The 22,820-nt window shown below is 48.2% G+C and overlaps 1 protein-coding gene across 11 annotated transcripts in view; it reads left to right on the top strand.

Annotated features, from left to right (window-relative positions):
• The window catches only part of TLN2 (talin 2), a 7,472,684-nt gene that overhangs the window by 3,202,864 nt on the left and 4,247,000 nt on the right, over positions 1–22,820 (top strand). For all 11 annotated transcript variants that reach the window (XM_069624483.1, XM_069624482.1, XM_069624486.1 and 8 more), the window contains one exon: positions 10,022–10,165. In XM_069624483.1, coding sequence (XP_069480584.1) covers positions 10,022–10,165 — 144 coding nt within the window. The remainder of the gene's footprint in view (positions 1–10,021; positions 10,166–22,820) is intronic.

Here is a 22,820-nt window from a genome sequence, read left to right as displayed (position 1 = left end):
AGGAGTTCTACTCCCCCTCCCAAACAACAGACCCACCCCAGACTCAGAGGCGCCAAAAGGAGGGCTTCTTGGCAGAAGCCCGTCAAAATAGGGAACAAAGGATCCCCGACCTGGGTTAGGAGTTTAGAGTAAGACTTGAGAAAGAATTTATATTAAAGTTCTGGCAAATAAACCGAACCGGAGTAAAGTTAATAATAAAATAAACCGGTGGTATGTTGGAGGCTGTCAGTAAAAGTGGTAGCCTCGAACAATGGGAAAATCCCATAGGGAAATATTCGCGGTCGAATATTTGCGGTAGTAACCACTGCCACCAGCCAGAAACTTTAGAGAGAGGGACTTTAAGGTACGCCCTCGAAAATGAAGCCAAGGGAAAAACTATTAGCCCTTTCCAGTACCTCCATAGTAAGATGGTTTGTAGTGGTTAAGTTCATAAGATTGGACTAGTAAAGTCAATGGGGACTTTACATGCCCTGGGAGACAGTAGTCAGTCCCAGGGAATGGAGTCTATGTTTGGGGGTCGCTACGACACCCCTGTGTCACTGCACTAAGGGTGCTGTGTAATGCATTTGAATAAAGATGGTGCCTATGGGTGAGAGAAAAGATCCCATAGGCATTAAACACAAAAATAGCCTAGAACACACATAGCAAAAATGCCTAAGAGTGGGAAAAGCGCTCTCACTCTTAGCAGGTAAAATGAAACAAACCCTTCAAATCCAGCAAAGCTGCTGGGGGACTCTATAGGTAGGGGAAATTAGCCATAGAATGAGAATTCTCCCTAACAATAGCCGATCTGGAGGATAAAGGGGTCAGGTTGGTGGGGGCAGAGAGAGATAAATGCAGGACCATCCAGGAGTTCTTTACTGACCTCTACAGGGAAGAACCATGTAACAGAGAGGTACAAAAGGCGTACCTGGCGGGGTGTTCGGGACCGCGGTTGTCCTCGGAACGAAGAGAACAGTTAGAAGAACCCATAACATGGGAGGAGGTACAGCGGGCAATAGCGAGGTTAAAACCACACAAGAGCCAAGGGTAGGATGGGCTGACAGCAGTGTTCTACACAGCATTCAAACATCTTCTGGCTAAAGGACTGGTCGAGGTATTTAATGACTTTCGAGAAAGGGGCTGCATATCACTATCCATGGAGATCGTACACATTACGCTCATTCCCAAGCCGGGGAAGAACCCACAGTTGAGCTCCTCATGTAGGCTGATTGCACTTATTAATGTAGGTGCCAAACATTATACGTGTCATGATTCACCGCCGCAGACCCAGAGCTGCAGCATCGTTGCTATGGTAATGGTGGTGCTGGCGCTCCCCTAGCCCACTCCAACATGGCGGATCCGCCTGGCAATGGATGCATGTCGCGCCATGACAATCCCAAGTAACTGTGGAAACAAGGAGAAGGCGGGCCGCAAGAAAACCACAAGTTTGGGAGCCTCTGTGGTCAGGGATACGCAGCCGGAGCTGCAGGCGAAGAAAAAAAAAAGTTGCTGTTAGCATCCGCAGAAGTGAGAAGCAGAGCTGCCGTTAAGGTCAGAAGAGCAGCAGAAGTGAAAGCGGGGCTCGTGGTTAAAGGAAAGCCAGCGGGTGAAGCTGAGACCGAACAGCACAACTGCCCAGAGGGAACACCAGGGACCGGTGAGTAAAGGGAGAAAGTCCCTCGAACCAGGGCACTCCTGGGGCTGTTGGGAAGCAAGGCGAATGCTGAACGAGCAATCCAGCAAGTTATTCATGAAATTGACGTGAAGCTGTGTGTTGAGTGAAAATGAAGTGGCAAAGCAAATATTGAATACTGAACTGAATGAAACCTTAATTTGCAAAGTTACGACCAAGATGACAAATGAAAATGAAGTACAAGAGAAGTATTGCCTGTTTGAAATCAAAGTAAGAGGCAAGAAAATAGTGCCTATTTGAAAGCAAAGTAAGAGGCAAGAGAGCAAGAGTGGAAGATTGCGAGAGAGGGTGGCTGCAAGTGGTAGGAGTAAAAATCACCACAAGGTAAACTTTATTCACAAATACAGTGTGGCAAGGACAAGGAGAAGCCAAGTGAGGGTGAGACCTTCCCATAGATCCAAGAGGCTGGTAAGGAGAAGCCAAGTGAGTGTGAACATTTACACAGGGGCAGATACAGAAGAACCTGTGTGGGCCAAAAAGACTTGCCGTTATTATGTCTATTGTAATGTTGAGACTCGACTATGCCAACTCCGTGTATCTATGGGCCCGGAATACCACCATATTAAACTCCAAAGAGCACAAAACGCTGCTGCTAAAATGCTCCTTGCCCTGGGTCCAAGAGACCACACCTCTCCAGCTCTCCGAACCCTCCACTGGCTCCCAGTCGGACAAAGGGCCACTTTCAAGACCCTGTGCATCACTCATCGTGCAGTGCACAAGACCGGCCCACTATACCTGCAAGATAAGTTAAAACCTTACCTCCCACCCCGCACCCTAAGATTACCCTCCCCTCTGGCCCTGTGATGTCACTAAATTCCCTGCTTTGCTTGTGCGTCGCTGTGTAACTTCCCTCTTGTTTACCCTTGATGTCACTATGTATCCCTCTGCCACCCCGTCCTGTCGCTGTAAGCCATACCCTCAGTCGCTTTATGCCCCTCTCTGCCCGTATGTCGCTCTGTACCCTGCCCCCCTGTTCCCATGATGTCGCTATGTATCCCAATGTATTATGGATGGGATAGATGGAAAAGATAGATGGAAAGGATGGATGGATGGATGGATGGATGGATGGATGGATGGATGGATGGACGAATGTATGGATGGATGGAATGGATGGAATGGATAGAATGGAATGGATGGAATGGATAGAATGGATAGAATGGATAGAATAGATGAAATGGATAGAATGGATAGGATGGATTGGATGGACGGAATGGATGGATGGATGGAATGGATGGAATTAATGGAATGGATGGACGCATGTGGAATGAATGGATGGAATGGATGGCATATGGAATGGATGTATATGGAAATGATGGATGGAATGGGGGAATGGAAGTGATGGAAGCGATGCAAACGATAGAAGGCATTGGTTGGACGCAACAAATGGATGGAATGAATGGATGAAGAAATGGAAGAAATTGATGGATGCATTGATGAAATGGACAGATGGAATGAATGGATATAGAAATGGAAGAAAATGGATGGATGAATTGATGGAATGGATGGAATTACCCTACACTCTAGTTCCTGTGTGTGCTCACCATGCTCGTGTCTCTGTGCCCTGCTTTCTTGTTCCCCATGCTGTTGTTATATATCCCTGTATCGTCCTCCTATCCGTGTAAGCCCAGCCTCCTGTCACTGTGTGTCCGTGTGTCACTGTGTTCCCCGTCATCATGTTCCTGTGATGTCGCTATGTATCCCAATGTATTACCCAACCCTCTCATCACGGTGTGTGCCCACCGTGCCCTTATGTCACTGTGTACCCTGCTTTCTTGTTCCCCATGCTGTTGCTATATATTTGCATGCCCCCGTCCTGGTGCTGTAAGCCCAGCCCCTTGTCACTGCGTGTCCGTGTATCGTGGTGTTCCCTGCCCTCCTGTTCACGTGCCTGTCTCGGGCGCTCTAAAGATGAACCATCATATCATATCAAATCACTACGCCAACTCTCTACTATACACAATCACACAACTAGAACACAGCTATACCCCTGATAAATGTGGCCTAGCTGTTCACATACGAACACTACCCCATGAACACCTCATCACCCTAATAAAACCCAGCTATCCCATGACATTCCGGCCTAGTTGCTCACATAAGCGTTCTTCAGGCCTAATGCAGCCAAACCCAGTCTGGGTGTCCACCCACCAGACTGCACACATCCAACTGATATCTTCAACACCACACCCAACGCTAGGATGCAGCTACCATCCGGCAATTACATCAGCTGCACACATAACTGGTGCAACCACGCACCCTACGACACTATCTCTCTCTACAGACCAGAACTGCGGTTCCCGGGGTGTTCAACCTACCAGCGCTTTGAGATCATACCAATGATATATAGAGCGCTATATAAATGCCAAGTAACATAACAAGTAACATAACAGTATGAGGCCAGCATCCGCCAATATATTCACCAAGTCTCGAGGTGTTGTGTATATACACAATCTACATACATTAGGCATTTATGGTATGTAATGTACACATATGATGACTGATTTTAGTTGATTTTAAATGACCCGCAGATATATTGGCTGTGTGATTTTACATGTTACACTACGAATTGATTAGGAGTGGCTAAAACAAGAGGTATGGAATTACGTTAACCTGTGTACAGAATGAGTATGACTTGATGGATTGTTTTTAGACACTTTGGGATTCTGTGATTTTCTTACTTTGATTTGTAATCCGACTTGTAATCTGTCATTTGTAATTTGTAAAAGTTCTTCTGGAACTGAATACAAATAAAATAAAAAAGATTTTTTTTTTAAATAGTGTTGCTCCCTCATGCCGCCACTCGGGTCGGATCCCTGCGGGTTATTTGCAATTTTTGTGTGTTTTTCTTCTACTGACAATCATGCATTGCTTTGGTCCACACTTATCTACCGACTCGAGACATCTCTCCTGAGGATATGATACTGAGACAGAGGTTAACTATACTATTATTACTTAATCTATTTTGTCTTTTCTTCACAGCCAGGGAGAGAGCCTTGGTCATACTTCACCTTTTCACTTGACCACCTCTCATCAAGGTGTATTTTCCAGTTAGTGCGATCCTGTCGTGAGGGAAAAACCTCTAGAGGTGAAACAACACTTCTATCTTCATAGATCTGACAAAGCCTAATTGTGTGTTGTCATGCTCTAGACGATTCCCCAGAGATGCATTTCATGCAGACCTCTGCTTAAGTCAAGCAGCATACATCCTTTCAGTCAGGGGTTTTGCTAGGTCTGGAAAAGATCTGGGGCTTTGCTATTGTCGCGACTGTCGAGACTCGGGCTAGCTAGCCTTTTGGTTGTTGACCCTGAGCTTCTATCTGGGGCTACAGTCAAAAGACACAGGGCTATAGCTCCCTCAGGCGCACCCTAGAAACGCCTCCGATTCAGGAGTCTATTTGTAAAGACATTGACACTTTGCGTTTTACAGTGCTGACAAATCGAGTTGTCCAGTTTCACTTGAATAACCTCCTGCCCACAGTCCCCTGAAAGAGAGACTTTGGCCATTTATCAGAGTGATTGCTGCATCCGTGATGGCTACTTGGATGATACCAAGCATGCCACCTGCTATGGGCCGAGACCTGACGAAGCATCATTCAGACCCCACTGATCTTGAATTCTTGTACACAAATCCTATGGCTGAGGACCTGGTGGTTCAGTCTTTCACTATGTGTTTCAAGTGTGCCACTTTACCAACTTTTTGCCCTGGACAATGAGAGTAATAGTTGGATGTTTTTGTTCGAAAGGGTTTTGCTTTAGGTAGCCTAGCGTTGTGGGCTGTGAACACGAGGCAAAATACACCCGGTTTGTTAAGTGCAATCTCAGAGTGCAGAGAATCTCCCAATGTCGGATGTGAGAGGGAGGTTTACCTTGCTGGTCAATGGTGGGAAGTTGGTGGATCCTGCTTTCAGGCATCAACATAGGAGACTCTGTTGCTAGAGCTATGGTTACAAGGTCTGTGATTTGCAGACATTCCTGGATGCAGAGGCCTGGGTTTGTTCCTGCCATCCAGGCCAAGGTTCTTGATTAATTTACATGGTCACTACCACTTAATGGGCAAAGATTGATGGCTGAAATGAATCCTAACCTCTGGCATTACTCGGGGCATCCCTGTATACCATCACTTTTCAGCCTGCCATGCCGCTACAGGAGGGGAATAACTGTAGGCAAATCAGGTTTGGTTTCACCCCAAAAGCGGCCATCCAGCCCAAATGGCTTTAATATATCCCTTCTACACGAGACTATGAGCAAACCCAGAGAATCTTGCCTATTGCTCCACTCAGCCCTAATTCTCCCCCTCTAGACCTCAGCCGCCTCCCTGCTCCCACTATCTATCACAGCTCCCTTATCCTTACTATTAACCACCTGGTGTGTCCTCTATGAACAGCACTTGGTTGCTTCCCAGCTGGGATTAAAGCAAATGTAAAGCCTCCAAGGCCAAATCCCTTGGTTTAGCTATTTGGCAATAGTCTGCCTCCCTTCCCACCAGGATATCTTCCTTTTCTGCCCACTCTGGCAGGTACCAGGTACCCTCTGGCAAGCAAACCTAGTGGCACGTTTCCCATCATGGTAGAGGCAGGGGGAGTGCAGAGAAGTGGTGTTATCTCATTCCTGTCCCCTCTGTGATCCTGGGTCTAAAACCCCTCAGAGTCCACCTTACCCACTCCCATCCAGTGTGTGTGTGTGTGTGTGTGTGTGTGTGTGTGTATGTGTGATGTTGCTGAATGTGTTCCTGCACATGGACAGGTTCAAGATGATCACCTTAGATCATATCCTCCAGACCCTCAAATGTCAAGATTGGCAGGTCACTCTTGTCCTGTAGGATTCCTACTTGCACTTGCATATCCATTTGATGCACAGGCAGCTTTGTGTTTGGGGACACGCATTACAAGTTCAAAGTTCTGCCCTACAGCCTATTTTCTACCCCAAGGGTCTTCTCCAAGCTGTTTGCTGTGATGGCTGCATGTTTCAGTTTGGCCCGGATTCATCTCTTTCCCTACCTGGATGACTCCCTGGACGCAGTGTCGACCCATCTGTTTCACACATGCGGGCTGCTGCAATCTTGGGCATCTTCTTGACCAACAAGAAGTTCCAGGTAAGGCCATCCCAGTCACTCCTGTTAATAGGGGAGGTTCTGGAAACCCAGCAGGAGCAGGGACTGACCCCACCCACCTACCCAGCCCATCCGAATGTTTCTGATCTGAGTCTGTCCCTGACAACAGCCTTTCTGCATCTTCTCATTGTACCCATGCTTCACTGAAAGGCTGGAGTGTTCACTTGAACGATGTGATGGTGAGTGTGCTCTGGTCCCCTGCCAAAATCAGGATCAAATCAGTTTACTGTAACTGTAGGCTTTAGGGCTGGCCCTAATGACTTTCCTCCCATCCATATGGGACAAGGTGTGCTGATCCTGACGGACAATACCGTGGTCATGTATATTACCTCAACAAGCAGAGTGGTGTCGTTTTGCTGCCTCTGTGCAGGCAATCAATGAGGTATTGGTTCTGGACTCCAGAGAAAGACATGTCTCTGTTGGCTGCCCATCATCCAGGAACAGAAAATGGGGTTGCGGATGAGATGAGGAAGCAGACTTCGGCCTCCACTGCGTGGGAGCTCTATCAGGAATCTTTGCTGTTTGGGGGACCCTTCAGGTGGACCTCTTCGTTTCCAGTGTTAATAACAAGTGCGAGTTGCTCAGATTGATGGAATTACCCCCAAAGGACAGGCTATGGGGAATGCATTGATTGTTGAGTGAAACTTTATTTTCCTCTGATTTCCTGCTGATTCTGATCTTTCCGCTGGGTCTTAGGAGTCTGTGGAAGATCAGGTCCACCACAATCTTGCGTGCTGTAGATAAGGCCAGGCAAATGTTGTAACCAAAACCTCCTCTGAACATGTCCATCTGTCCTCCTTGGAACCTTTCAGCAAGGGTGGACTTGCTGTCTTCATAGTCTTTCTAGGTTATCTAACTCAGCCTTGGCAGCCTCATCCTTTATGCTTCGCTGCTGAGAGGCTGAGATATATGGCATGGAATTTGTCAGATGACACCCTTTTTTTGCATCAAAGCCTCATGCGAGTTTGCAAAGAAAGACATGCCTGAAGGCTTGAGGGACAATTTCACAAGAGGTCAGGAAATCTAAGTATCTCTTAACACGTTTATAAAGCACTGTGAGTGAGATGCCCTGTGCTACAGGCCATTGTGGTGTAAGGCAGTTTTGTGTAAGTCAGATTACCTCACACTCTTCCCTCCATCCTCTAGTTATGGCTATCAGAGTCTTTTATTAATGAGGACTCTTTGGGAGGAAGGTATCCAATAGAAGAGCAGGTTACATGACATCATGTTATTTATCTAACGAATCCCACTTTTTTCTTTATAAATGTCAAACAGGCATAGACTGATTCACACAAGTTTTCTCTCAGCGCTACACTACATCACCTTTCTCTCCGCTCCCGCTGTTAGTGAAGCCTGTTGCTTTGGAAGTGAAGTTTTTGCTATACATATGGGGTGACTTGAGCCCTTTGACCTTAGCTCTGCCCCTTTTTCCGCTGTTGCAGATACTAAGGAGCAGTTTCATTATCACACAAAAAAGTCAAACTAATTGACCAGCTCTCTTTTAGAGTGGTATCTGAAGAGTTGATGAGGAATCTGTGGGAGGAATACCGTATCCATGATACTTAACATTGCCAAAGGTGGGGAACTCTTTAGTTTACCGTTTTGCTCGCCTGTCACAATGCCAAGCCTCTACTTTATATTGCTCGGTCCCTTTAGAACAATGCAACCATCTTCCTCAGCATCTGACCATCACGCTTCTCTTTAATCTTCCTTTATATAATTAATATACGAGTAATGCTTGAAAGAAATACTTCTATGTAAAGTTTACAAATTGCACAGTAATCCAATGTTTAATTAAGGCCATTATGTATTTAGTACCTTGGTTTTATACTGCGTAAAACTAGCTGTGTGCCATTGAAGCAATCTACTGTGAGGATACAGTAAAATAGTTCAATAGTAAGATTACAGAAACCAGATAGAATATTAAGTACAATTTGAAGGACATGGTTAGAGGCTACATTTTAGGTTATAGGCTTTGGATATAGGTTAGAGAGGGAAAGTGTAATCTAGTCTGAATTCATTTAGTGGGAGAGCTGTATTTATATTCCTATGATCTTCATATGATCACCTTCTGGTAACATTATAACAGTCAACACAGTAGTCCCAAAAACATTCAATGAAATAATGTCACGCATTTCTCCAACTGAAATGATTTTTTAAAAAGTATGTTATAAAGATAAACATTAAATCAATGAAATGTGATGTTCAGTTTAGGCAGTAAGACAGGCAAAATAGAGGAACCTTCAAAATAGGTGAGAATGTGTGATTTCTAAGTCTCCGTCTGTGCACAAATCAACGTTAAGGTAAGTAAAATAAATGACTAAACATGTCCAGTGTAATATGCAATAGATGTATACATCCAACATGAACATTCTACAACTGAACACACCCTTGTTGACCAAAATCGGGGCCTGAGGATGTTATGATATGATATGATATGGTATGATATGATATGGCATTTATAACGCTCCTATACATCCTATAGTGTTTCAATGCGCGACAATGTGGGTTAGCAAATCTTCTCAGTGAAAATCTGCATACTTCAATCACCTGAATTCAATACTGTAGTAACTTAGACCCCTGACTTTGTTGATTTCATTTCCTGCAGTATGTTGGCTTATATATTCCATTATAAAAAAACGTGTTCAACTTCTCGGTAGGTTTGCTTAAAATGTCTCTCATACAATTCCACTCATCTACGTCCATTTGCCAAGGTACCTACATGTGAACATATAACGATTAGTATTATGCCTTATGTCACCACACGTCACTTGTGTAGATGCACTTGAAGTATTGTATTCACTTCTAGCGGTCACTGCTACAAAAACACAGAGGCTGATTTGTTATTGTTCAGAGAGTGATGGTTAACCTGTTGCAGTGTATTCATCAATGGTTGAATAAAGAGATGCAAATGCTTTTGTTTGTATTTTGTGTAGTAGAAGAGGGGCATAGTGTGTAAACATGTTGAGCATATATTGATGTTTTTGTTGTCTAGTTATTATCATGCATAAAAGTAAAATGTTACCTATGAGAAATACCATTCATGCCACAAGCTTTAAGTAATTACTCCACTTATCTGTGGGCGTTTGTTCAGTGACTTGTTGCAAATCTTGAATACTGATGTGTCGATCAGAGTAAAAAAACGCCTACCTCCTTAATCTGGTACCATTTTCATGTGATGACTTTTTAAGTTTGTCTGTTGTAATTCAGAATTGTAATGGCTATTTCCCTTTTTTCAGGCTGCATACCTAGTAGGAATTTCAGATCCTAACAGCCAAGCTGGTCACCAGGGACTAGTGGACCCAATCCAGTTTGCCCGTGCCAACCAGGCTATCCAGATGGCTTGTCAGAATTTGGTTGATCCAGCTAGTAGCCCATCACAGGTAATTTCTGAAGAAGGCAGCAGAAGCCACTCTGTAATTTGATCCAAAACAGTTTTCTCAACTTTGGACACAAATTGGCTGCTGAAGTGATTTAATGGACTGCAAACTTTAAAGAACTTCTGTCCGTATTTCTTCTTCTCCAGCATGGGGTCTGGCATGGATTCACATGCTCATGAGTATTCCCCGTCATCGGTCTGGGAATCCTCGGTAAAAGAAAAAACGGTTTCACTTTAAAACTGTATTTCTTCTCTAAACCAATCACTGTTTTCTGGATCATACTGCCCCAAACAATGACAGTCCTCTCCCTAAACTCCACCCATAGTGGCCATTTTAAGATTTTTACTGCATACTTCAGTATTGGGAGTCCTCTTAGTGCTCTCTGAGTTTTTTTTCCTTATGTTCGAATTTTCGGATAACATTTTTAGAGTTTTGACCAATTTTTTAATTCAATGTTCGACTGGATGTTGCATACCGGCAGTGGGACCCGTTGTCGGTGAAGATCAAGCTTCATCAAGGATCTTCATTGGAAGGCCCAGGCTTGGGACTACTTTGCGCCTTCTTCACCGTGACTGAGGAGAAGAGATGCATCTTCGAACTCTGCGAAATGTGCACTAAGAAATGTTTTTGTGGAGGATCGACACCACAAATGTCTTTACTGCCTGCATCTGGACCATGATGAGGAGGGATGCGAGGTCTGCCGTGGGCTTTCGAAGAACACCAAGAAGAACCGCTACAGCAGGTTGGTGGCATGGTTAAAGTTGGCTAAGTCCTCTGACTTAGCCCCTGGGCATGATCAAGCTTCCTCCAGGGCCTTCCGGTCCCACGAGCGAATTCCCTCATATAAGAGGTTGAGGTCCTTTGAGGATACCTCGCTTGTGGTGGTCCAAAAGAAGGTAATGCCAAAGACCACAGATCCCACTGGGTTTGCCGCTGTTGCGGAGTCTGACTCGGGAAGGGCAAGGTCACCATCATCGACCACATCCACAGTGAGCCTACCAGCAAGAGTCACACACTCGAAGAGGAAATCCTTGATTGCTCTGAAACTACACGTACCATTGACGGATAAGGCAACAAAGGAAAAGTCTAAGGCAGGCCCTTCTCTACCTCCATTGCCATTGCATTCAGCCAAGACAACAACTGCGTCATCAACGGCCACCTCGACGACTACGACTGCTGATACCATGACAACCTTGTTGACGACCCCTACTTCGTCAAAGGGAGGGCAGACCACGAATATGGTAACCACGGTCACAGCGGCGGCTACTCTACGTGTGTCATTGCTGGCACATATGGCAAATTCCCCCTGGAAAATTCAGGAAAGCGAAGGAGTATCACCCTGACGACCCCTAAGAGGGGTACAGAGATGGGAGCTGAGCCAAGTGTGCCAATACATATTCATACTAGCTCTGATGAGGGTGACGACCTGGCAGAGGGTGGTCAAAGAGGTGGTTTGCCTCAAGGCGAACCCTATTGGCTACTGGTTCAGAAGAGGAATATCAGCTCGGAGCCTCCAGCTCCCATTCCTGCGACACTTCAACCCAGAGACGTTTGTTTGGACATTCTGACCACGCTGGTAACGGAAATACAGCAGATGCCAACTCCCATACCGGGCCCTGCTCCAACTGCAAGTCCTTCAAGACCACAGAAGTGCAAGTCAAAGGACCCGGCTTGCCCAGGGCGCCAGCCAACACCACCGCTGCCACGCCTCCTCCTTGGCATTTGACACCAATAGGGTATCCTATCATGCACACCGGCACGGATACGGCAGCTAAGGCCACGGACACCGACGAGGCCGACCACTTTGTTCCAGCGGACGGAGAACCAGCAGGCGTAGATGACCCCCACAGGGCCACTCCGCCGGATGAGGTTGGCTCCTTCCAATCGATGATGTGCAGAGCCTCCAAGCTCTTTCAGCTAGTGCCTGAGGAGTCGAGAAAGGAAGGGTCTCTTTATCAAAGGCGCAACTCCAGACGGAGGACCATCATGTCCATTACTTTGCTGGACGATATCTGGGATGAAGGCGTAACAGTCTTGAAGAACTCCAACACCGCCCTGCCCAAGCGTGATGCGCTCGAGGAAAAGTTACAGAGTCCCAGACTCTGCCCCGAAGTGCCTGAGGTCCTAGCCTTCACCTGACTCTATGTTCACAGCCGCGGCCAGGAAACACTCTGCAAAACCATCATCCTCGTCCGTGGTACCCCCATACCAGATGGGAAAGAAACTGGACAGTATGGGGAAGAGAATTATTTATACGGCTGCCAGCACTATTAAAGCTGAGAATGCGCTGGCCATTTTGTCACACTATGACCGGGAACTCAGGTACAAGCTGGGCCCAATTCTTCAGTTCCTACGTGATGACAAGGAGGCAGAATCTCTGGAGCTGTTCCAGTAGGGGTAAGTGCCCTCGGACCACGCCATCACAGTGGCAGGGGACGTCACTGATACCGGATTCTGTCAGATGGGAAACAGAGTCCCTTCAACTCATCAAGATGGACACGGAGACAACGCGTTCACTGGGTACCCTGCAGCAACATCCGTCGTCGTCCTTTCGGTCCTCCTGCTGGGTTTCCAGAACTTCGCCAGGACCAGGTGGATCTTCTATTTCATGAATGGGGTCTGCCACAGATTAATCTCTTTGAGATGGCGGTGAATTCCAAATGTCAAAAGTTCACTAACAGGTTCCTACAGCCGAGGAGCATGGGGTATGCATTCTCGTTCCCTTGGGAGGGACAGTTCCTTTACTCTCTTCCTTCGTTGTCACTCCTACTACGAGTGATCAGCATACTCAGACAGCATCACTGCCAGATAATACTCATTGTTCTGGCGTAGCCACAACAAATCTGGTATCCAGACCTGCTAGGTCTGTTGGCGGCTCTGTCCATCAAGAGGCCATGCTTGCCAGACCTTCTGTCCAGCGAGGGATGAGTAATTCTGCACCATGACCCAGTGTCGCTGAACCTCAGAGCTTGGCTCCTGTAGCCCTAGACTTTGGACATTATGCTTTACCTGCGGAGTGTAAGGACATTCTCGCCAAGGCCAGGGCCTCTTCAACATTTACTTGCCACGGACAATAGTGGAAGCATTTCACTGTGTGGTGCAGGTCTCCCCTCTGCATGTGGCAGCCCCGCAGCTCCTACCATACCTGCTTTCCTTGGCCAATGCTAGACTGGCTAATGCCTCTATCAAGGTGCACCTGGCAGCCATATTTTTCGCTACACCAGGGCGCCGGGCAAGCCTTCCCTGTGGTCTCAGACACGTCAAAGAGTTCCTCAAGGGGCTCTTCAGGACTTTTCCTCCAGTGAAGGATCCTGCCCGGCTTGGGAACTGAATGTGGATTTGACTAAACTTATGGGGCCACCCTTTGAGTCAATGCATCAGGCCCCATTCAAATTCCCATCGTGGGAGACGGCGTTCCTTGTGGCGATCACCTCGGCCAGGCGAGTTGGGCAGATCCAGGCACTGTCATGAGAACAGCCATACCTGTCCTTCCATGCTTCAAGGGTTGTACTGTGTACACCCCCCACTTTTATCCCAAAGGTGCCATCAGAGTTCCACGTCAACAAGCCTTTGGTGTTACCTGTCTTCTTCCCGAATCCGACATCTCCGGGGGAGAGGCTCTTGCTTTCGCTCAACATTGGTCGTGCCTTGAAGTTTTTCGTGGCACGCACAAAGAGCTTTCGGAAGACTTCTCAAATGTTCATCAATTTTGGTCCTGTGAAACACGGAAAGGCCTTGTCGAAGGCTTCCATCTCTAGGTGGCTCTCCGGCTGCACCATGCACTGTCATCGGCTGGCTGACCAACCTCTTTCAGCCCATTCCACCAGAGCCATCGCAGCAACAACAGCGTTTCTGCCTGGTGTGACCCTGCTTGACATCTGCAGGGCTGTTACGTGGAGGTTGTCGCACACATTCACAAGATTCTACTGCATCGACAGGGATTCTAGGGAGAAGTCCTAAGTAGGCCAAGTGGTGCAACACAACCTGTTTATTTGAGGTGAGTCTGTTCCAGGGGTGAGTGTTACTGCTTCTATTGAGCCTTGCCACCTCCCGTGGTTATGTATATGTACTGCTGTGTAATCGTTATTCATGAGCATGTGAATCCATGCCAGACCCCCATGCTGGAGAAGGTTTAAATTACTTACCTGTAACTATTATTCTCCAGCATGGGTCTGCATGGATTCACATGCAAACCCTCCCTTCTTCCCCCCTGTGGCTCTTCCTTTTTTCATACTGCCACTTTACGTGCTTACCAAATCTGAAGCTGTCTACCAGCGGTGGAGTTTAGGGAGAGCACTGTTATTGGTTGGGGCAGTATGACCCAGAGGAGAGTGATTAGAGAAGAAATACAGTTTTAAATTGAAAGTAAAACATTGTTACATAGTATTCCCAGCCCTACAACGGGGAATATTCATGAGCATGTGAATCCATGTCAGACCCATGCTGGAGAAGAATAGTTACAGGTAGGTAACTTAAACCTTTAAGGCTATTGTGAGGGGTCAGACATGTGAGGCGGACAACTTTGGGAAGGTTTTTCAAAAGATGCCATTTTATTAAATTTACATGTTGGATAAACACCTCACTATCCCTACACTGAGGAGGATTTCCCTGCCTAAAATAAACTAAAGGAAACACTCTAACAAAGGATATCTGTCCCTCACACTTATATATACAATACATCAATGAGGTAATGTATGGCAGTTCAAATGCAACAAAATGAATAATATAACAATTTTATTCGTAATATGACAACAGTCGCTCCTTATAATCTGGGCAAATTCCCCTTCCCCACATTCAAACAGGATTCTGCTCCACAGTTCCAAAAAGAAAGAAGGAAATCCTGGTTTGTAATAAGGTTGCAACACAGTTATTTGTAACTCCAACTTGACAACAAAAATGTCCAACACTCCAGTGACGAAACAATGAAAATAGAAGGTTCTTTCTCTTCCTTGAGCAAGAGTAAGATTCAGAATTATACTCTTCACATAAAGAATATTTTCTTCGTTAACTGCAACAATAGTTGTCTTTATCAGGATGATTTGCCACAACTGAGTATTTCTGAAGAAATGTAACTCATCTACACCAGTTTTATACAGTTCTTCCTTCAGCACTACAAGCAACATACGTTGGGCCTCATTACGAGAACGGCGGTAGCCATGGAGCTATTAGCTCCATGGCTGCCACCGTTCCGGGCTCCATTACCGAGTTCCTGCAATGGGGACTTACCGGGTTACTCCGAGATAGGAGGACCCGGTAAGTCCTCCTTGCAGGAACCCATCCCCATTCCCATTTGAGCCCCCATAGGGCTCAATGGGAATGGGGAGGGAGGTAATAACGTGCAGATTACATCTGTCCTGTTTTTGCCTCCCTCTTCCCCTCGCGGGACCCTGAAATCACGCCTGGTTTTATCAGGCATGCGATCCGGGTCCCGCAATGGGAAGCTTGAAATCGGCGCTGCCGGAATGAAGGGGGCCGGTGCTTTACCGGCCCCCTTCATTCCGGGAGCTCCAGGGTCCTAATGAGGCCCATTGTCTTTGTCAGGACCACTTAATAGCTCTTCATCAACTACTACCTGGTTTACTTTCATGACAGGCCTAATACATCAATCATACTGAGTTTACTCCCATGCCATGCCTACTACTTCAAAGGTTTGCCATCTGAGTATGTATCCCTGCTAATTTCCCCACTGCATAAGTAACCAAATACTGACATGGATATGGTCTTATTCTGCTTCTGCCTTGGCTTTGGCAATGTGGGTTTATACCAGGTTTTGTTATATTCTTCACAAAATGTGGACAACAAGCTTCCCAACCTTTTGGATCTTTCATTAGTCCCCTTTCACCATTGGCAACATCTGTTGGATTTGAATTGCCTTGTTTTTGGTTTCTCCTGGCAATGGTTTTATATATTAGGTTTTAATAATATTGCCCCCTCGGGTTGCTGGGTTCTCCACAAACTCACACGCTTAAAGTTAGTTATTTGGTTTTGACAAATACGACTTTCGCTGCTTTCTGATAGTTTGGTATTCAAAACAACTCTTAGTTTCACATCCACTCATACGTAAGTGTTTGCTAGTTGGTAAACACCTGCTTTGAGCACACGAGTAGTCTCAGAGCGCTGCAGGGTCACTATCAGCTGGTGAACTCACTGGGTAAGACGTGCGTGTCCGATCCCCTCGCTGCTCTCAGATGTTCTGCTTCAGTGGCTCCTCGCAACTCGGCAAACTACTACTCCTGGTCCACCGTCACCCGCGCTACTTGTAACAGGAGCTTTCTTTGCTCCGAAAGGCTCTCTGGTGCTCGCCAGTCACCGGAAACAGCTTCTTGGGGAGGAAAGTTTCCCTCACTTTTGCTTCCCGCGCACAGCTTATGCAGATCTTCAGAGGGCAAGCTTCCCTCTCTCACACTTCCTGCTACGTGACCTCTGCACTAAGGCTTCTGGAGGCATAGAGCCTCTCAGGACTGGCTACTGTTTTCTGCTTAACCGTGGTCCTGGGGTCTTCTCCCTCCTCCGGTTTCTGTGTCGGCTGTACACGGATCACACTGCTCTTCCTGCTAGACAATGGCCTGCACCTCAGGGGACCTTTTAACCCTCCAAGTCTCCCTCAGGTGTGAGTCATTTTTATTAACAACCTGACCGCTCCTGCAGCATTGTTCCTCTTTAGCCCTCTTCTTTGTCCCAGTACTTAAGACTCTAATGTTAGTTTTTCTGGCTCATTCTTAAACTCATTTCTGTTTCCTATAATATTATTTACAGAAATATCATAAGCATCAGTCAGCAGACTTGATTGTAAAGAGGAATAAAGTTCTTTAGAGTTTAGATCATTATTCACAGATTTCCTTTCACTGTACTTTTGGGAGTTAGGGACGTTTTAAGCTTTATAATTCTCCAGCGGTTTGGAAGGGTTTTTATTTCTCCCGATGCCTAGGAATTTGTGATTGTTTTTACCCACATTTTGGTGTTTAGTTTGTGGAACAAAAAGATTGTTACGACAGCAAGCCATCACAGACTTTAATATGGAGGAGATGTCTTCCTAAGAAGAAGATAAATACTGTGGCCCTCATTACGACCCTGGCGGAAAGCGACTGACCGGAGCGCCACAGCGTAAATAGCGTTTCCGCCATTGCACGAAGGAGCAAAGTGCGGCCCATTCCGACCCATCGGGCACGAGCACCACGCCACGGCGGAAGTGCAAAGTACGCGATGGCGGAAATGACCCCAAAACGGCCCACACCGCCGCCGTACGGCGCCCTAGGTGCAATACCGCCACCCCTCTTAGCGGTCACCGCAGTGTGCGCCTACCGGAAAGTACGGTGACCGGAAATATACGGAAACGGAAGTTAAAACATGGGCCCGGAACGGGAAACATCCCGGCGTACACCTATAAAAACACTAAAACCACACAACCACTAAAATCACTACCCTGAAACACACCCCAACCCGTCAACCACCCTAGCGAAACCAAGAAAAATGGGAAAAGTAGCGAAGAAAGCGTGCGACCGCAAGCGGCAGGTCCACTTCTCCCGTGAGGAACTCACCGTGCTAACAGAGACCCTCCAGGAGAATGCTGCCGTCGTCTTCTGCACGCAAATGACCAGGACGGCACTTGCAAACAAGAAGGCCATATGGGCTCTGGTGGCACAGCGGGTAAGTGCGGTGGGGACCGCACCCCGCACCCCACAGCAATGCCGCAAGCGATGGGACGACCTGCGGATACGCGTCCGCAGCATACTCTCTGCCAACCGCAACATTGCCACAGCCACCGGGGGAGGTCCTGAATCACCCATCAAGTTGACCCCCTGGGAAGAAATCTGTGCCTCCACCATCGGAATGGAGAGCATAGAGGGAGTCGGAGGGATGGAGAAAGGAGTGCAGACATCCGAAGATTCAGGTAGGTGGGCCAGATAAAACAATGCCAAATCCACACAGTCCATCCATGTGAAGTACCATGCGTCCACATAGTGCAACAGAAACACATGTCCAGGAGAACGTCCACACACATCGGCCTGATAGCGCACGTTAAAACCCACAATAAACACATAAATAATTAAAAACCCCTAATACACCCACTACACGTGCAGCAGGCACACCCTAACTGCAGGCTGCCAAACAACTGCACCCTCACTCCACACACAAATCAAAGCACCTCCAAGGCCCCGACCCAAATCACCCTCAGGTACCACCCCAAAGCATGTGATACAATGCCATTCCAATTCCCACAGACCCATCAATAACCCTCGCCCTCCTTTACTCCACCACAGGGTCCGATCCAAACGACGAGCTACAGGACACCCCTACCAGCACACCTGCAAAGAGGGCCAAGACCAACGGCCAGAGACCCTCCACCTCAGCTGCACGCATCAAGACACGGCAGCAGCACAAATCAGGTGGCAGCACAGAGGAGGGAACATCAACAGGCACCCCAGCAGCCAGCATGCCCACAACACCACCACCACAGGTCCCCCCAATGGATGCCACAGAAGGCACTGCCTCTGGTGGCAGCAGCACCATAGGTGACACCCCATTGATGGCAGCATGCTCGGACACAGAAAACGGGGATGCCGAAGTCAGATCCATCCATGACCTGTCCCAATCCCCCTGTCTGTCCCATCCCGTACAACATGAGGATACCACGCAGGGGCACCCACAAGACGACGACTGGCCATCCCCCACAAGCCCTGTGGCAAGGCAACATGAGGACAACAGCCCCTCTGTGACACCCCCGCAAATGGCCATGGCCCAGCAGAGGCAACAGTCCCTCGACCAGTTGATCGAACAACAGCAGCAACTGGCCACACTCCTCAAGGACCATGCCGATGAATGTGGGGGCACTAAGGCAGACATAGAAACATCAACTGAGACACTTAGGGCAGAAATGGAGAGAGGTACAGAGACGCTAAGGGCACAAATTGAGAGAAGCACCGAGAGCCTGAGGGGGGAACTGCATGCGACATCCAAAGACGTATGTGCCGAACTTGCCGCAGTGCGCCGTGTGCTCACTGAGCTCTCGCAAACCCTTAGGGACATGCATGGACGTGAGCAGGCAGACACATCATCCGTTGCAAGTTCCGTCCAGGGCAGCCCCCAACGTAGATCTGGAAGGAACCTGCGCTCCACAGGCAGGGGTGCCCCTGATACCCGCAGAGGGGGCATGCAATAGCGACAGCCCACTGACAATGAGCATCTTTGGACACTGGTGTTCGGGGGGGAGGTAGGAGGGTGGAGGGGGTGTGTTGGGCTCACTTGGGTGGCGGGTCGATAGGGTGTTCAACATGATATCACATATGCCATAAAAAGTGCACGATCAACCAATGAGAAGTGTGGACATTGATCTTTGTGTACTAGGCCATCATAGGCGTACAGTCCATATTGTGCATGTCCCAGACACACGCAGTGCCACGAGTCCCGTGTCCATGTATCAGCCACCAGGCGTGAGTGCTAGAAGCATACATCAATGAGATGCTGACGAATGTCACGGGCCTCCGGTGCCTCGCAGACTCCATGAGGTGCTGCCACATCCCCACCCTCATCATGACCATCATCAGGTGCTTGCAGTTCTGCGTCAGGGGGCATGGGCACATTTCTACGTACGCACATGTTGTGGAGCATGACACATGTCATCACCATCTTTGCAACCTTCTCATGGCGGTACAGGAGTGCCCCGCCAGACCTGCTGAGGCAGCGGAAACGAGTCTTCAGTAGGCCGAATGCCTGTTCAATGACTACACGGGTACGTGAGTGGGCATGGTTGTAGTCCTCCTCATGCTGGTCCCGTGGGTTCCGGACTGGTGTGAGGAGCCATCTCTTCAGTGGATATCCAGCATCACCTGTATGTGGACGAGAAACGTATGATGTGGAATGCCATTGATACGTACGCACACCCCCCCCCTTCCTGGCAGGTCATTGCCAATTCACATACCCCACATCATCATGCATGTAATGAGACTCACAGAGTAGCCAGGATCTGTTCCCTGCGTGTCGCTCCATGTAGCGTGGTATTGTAGAGTTCCTCAAGACCATAGAATCATGGGTTGATCCAGGGAATCGGGCACAACAATGTGTAATGATCCTGTTGGAGTCACACACCATCTGTACATTCAGGGAATGAAATTGTTTTCGGTTGCGGTACTGGGCCTCCATGGCATGTGGGACGACCAATTCAACATGGGTGCAGTCGATGGCACCAATGCAACCCGGTATGCCGGCAAGTGCATGGAATCCCACTTTTGTGTTGGTTATTTCCTGCTCCGAGCGTGGTAGAGAGATGTAGTCGTCTGCGTGCTGCAGGAGGGCATCGAGCACTTGCAATAGTGTCCGTGAGAACAGTGGCTGAGAAATGCCATGCAACTGTCCGACTGTGTGCTGGTAGGTGCCTGTGGCCAGGAAGTGTAGTACAGACACCACCTTCAGTAGGGGTGGGATGGCGGTTGGGCTATCTATCATGCTGACAAGGTCAGCCTGTGTCATGTCCACAATGGCGGCTATGGTGTCCCGGTCCAGACGGTAGAGGGTGTGGATCTGCTCATCAGTGAGGTTGAACGGATGTGCTCGGAGGCGTGGTATTGCGGGCTGCCTGCGTGGTGGTAGTGGCTGTGCTGGTGGGCCTTGCTGGCCCTGCCTTGGCCTCCTCCTCCTCCTGCGTCTCCTCCGTGCGGCTGGTTGTAGTTGGTGTTCGTCTTCTTCTTGGAGTCGGAGCACTTGCAGTGCTATCAGGTCCCCCAGGGCCAACATCGCGAGTCCTGCCGGTAGCATTTCGGTGTGGTTGTGGGAGGAGACTGGCTGTGCAATTTATGTGTTTTCAGGCTGTATGGCCTCCACCTGTGGTGATTGATTCCACCTGTGCAAACTGCTCTCCCCTTTGGCCGAGCACGTCCCGCGCACAACGCTGCAATTCGGGGAATTGTATCTTGCTATTGCAATCATGTATTTGTACCCGATGGCCGTGTAAGATTGGTTGATATGTTCATTCTGCTGTGGTCCCATTGTTTCACATACTATCTGTGCAGTCGCGAACAGACTTGTGAGGGGTCAGTGGAACGTAGTACTCGAGTAACGGTGGGCCCTCATGCATCACTGTACCGAGTTGCAACGACGGGCGGGGCGTCCCATTCGTGGGTGAAGGCAGTTGCCATTTTCACACACAGCCGCACTCGATGGAATAATTAGTGATTTCAAACGGCCACAGATGCCTTTTCGACGTGATGTTGCAAATGAGGAATTCGAAGGGCGGCGCTTTCGGTTTCCAGCTAGCGGCGAGGAGATGCCCACAGGTCTGACTGCAAATATAACATTCTATTGTTCTATGTCCTTGAGACAGGGCCCATGGCGAGGGAGCAATGATTGATATGAATAGTTTGGGATGCGCAATAGCTACGTGGGCGATGAGGCCGTCCGTTCCCAAATACATGTTACTTCACAACACTGGAATTACGGGCTGGGGCACTGTGGATTTAGCAGGCTGCATAACGCACAGACTCAATGGATGTTTCTAATGTTATGTGAGTAATTATTCAGGCATTTTGATCCCGGGATGAGGGAATGATGGATGGATGCATGGGCAGGTGATTTGATACAGAGTTTGCCATGTACAGGGCTTCTTGGGATCTATCCGCCTCCCCTACGCTATGTGATGCAGGGCTGCCATAGTGGGACCATCGTCCATCTGGCCTTGTTGAGCCCTCCCTGTCTCGAGGCGCCCTCAGACACTTGTGTCCATGCACGTTAACATTCCCATCTGATGGAATCTGTTTTGACAGACGCATGCACAGGTACACTCGTTTGTGATGGTGTTTGCACCTCGATATAGATGGTTATGAGTCGCAAGTGGTTTTGGGGTGGTGATGATCCTTTTGAGTGGGCTAGCATGCATATGGCTGTGGATTTCGTGTGATCATTGAAGTGAGTTGTTGGAATGTAGTTCTGATGGCCATTCTGTTCTTTTTCTTTTCTTTTGGTTGACAGGTATCTCCTCCCCTTTTGCCACTGCCATCTGTATGCCACTCCTGCAGATGGATTTTACTCCCGACACCTGCTGCTTCGTGTTAATCAGTGGAGCAGCATTACGATCTTATGGGACGATCGCCAATGGCCCACATGCCCTTACGCAGTACTGGTGGCTCGGAGCAACATTTCGGCCTTTCAGCTGGACTAGTGCCTCCCCATTGGGACGGCCCTGCGGTTCTGTGCGCTTCCATGTTGCCTTTTCGTACGTGAATGTGGCTCTGTGTACCATGGGGGAACAGGGCGACACACAGGTAGTGGCTGGTCATTTCTGGCGGAAGCAGCCCACAATGGTGATTAGTGTTTTGGAGTTCATGGCCTGATGGCTGTATGGGCTTGGTGATTTTGATGTGCATGAAATTTCTATTCTGATTTGGCCCGTGTAGCGTTTTTCTTTGCAAGTGATGTGGCATATGCCTATTTGGGGGGCGATGTATTGTGAGGAGATCTGCATTGGGTTCCAGCTTCGGGGTTTAGTTGCGTGGTACTGTGCTGGGCGCGTTTGCCTACGAAGCCCAGTGAGGTCAGGGATGGGGGCTGCCAATATGACAGTTTGAATGTTGTCATGCTCAGGGGCGGGGGATTGGGTTTTGTGTAACAGATGCCGGTCAGCCAGGTGGACTGGTGGAATGATGTGATTTTCGGAATATTGCTGGTC

This window comes from Ambystoma mexicanum, chromosome 11 (assembly GCF_040938575.1).
Source record: "Ambystoma mexicanum isolate Mex_15411 chromosome 11, UKY_AmexF1_1, whole genome shotgun sequence".
NCBI classification, from domain to species: domain Eukaryota; kingdom Metazoa; phylum Chordata; class Amphibia; order Caudata; family Ambystomatidae; genus Ambystoma; species Ambystoma mexicanum.
Note: the sequence above shows the minus strand (reverse complement) of the source record. Positions and strands in the feature narration are given on the sequence as shown.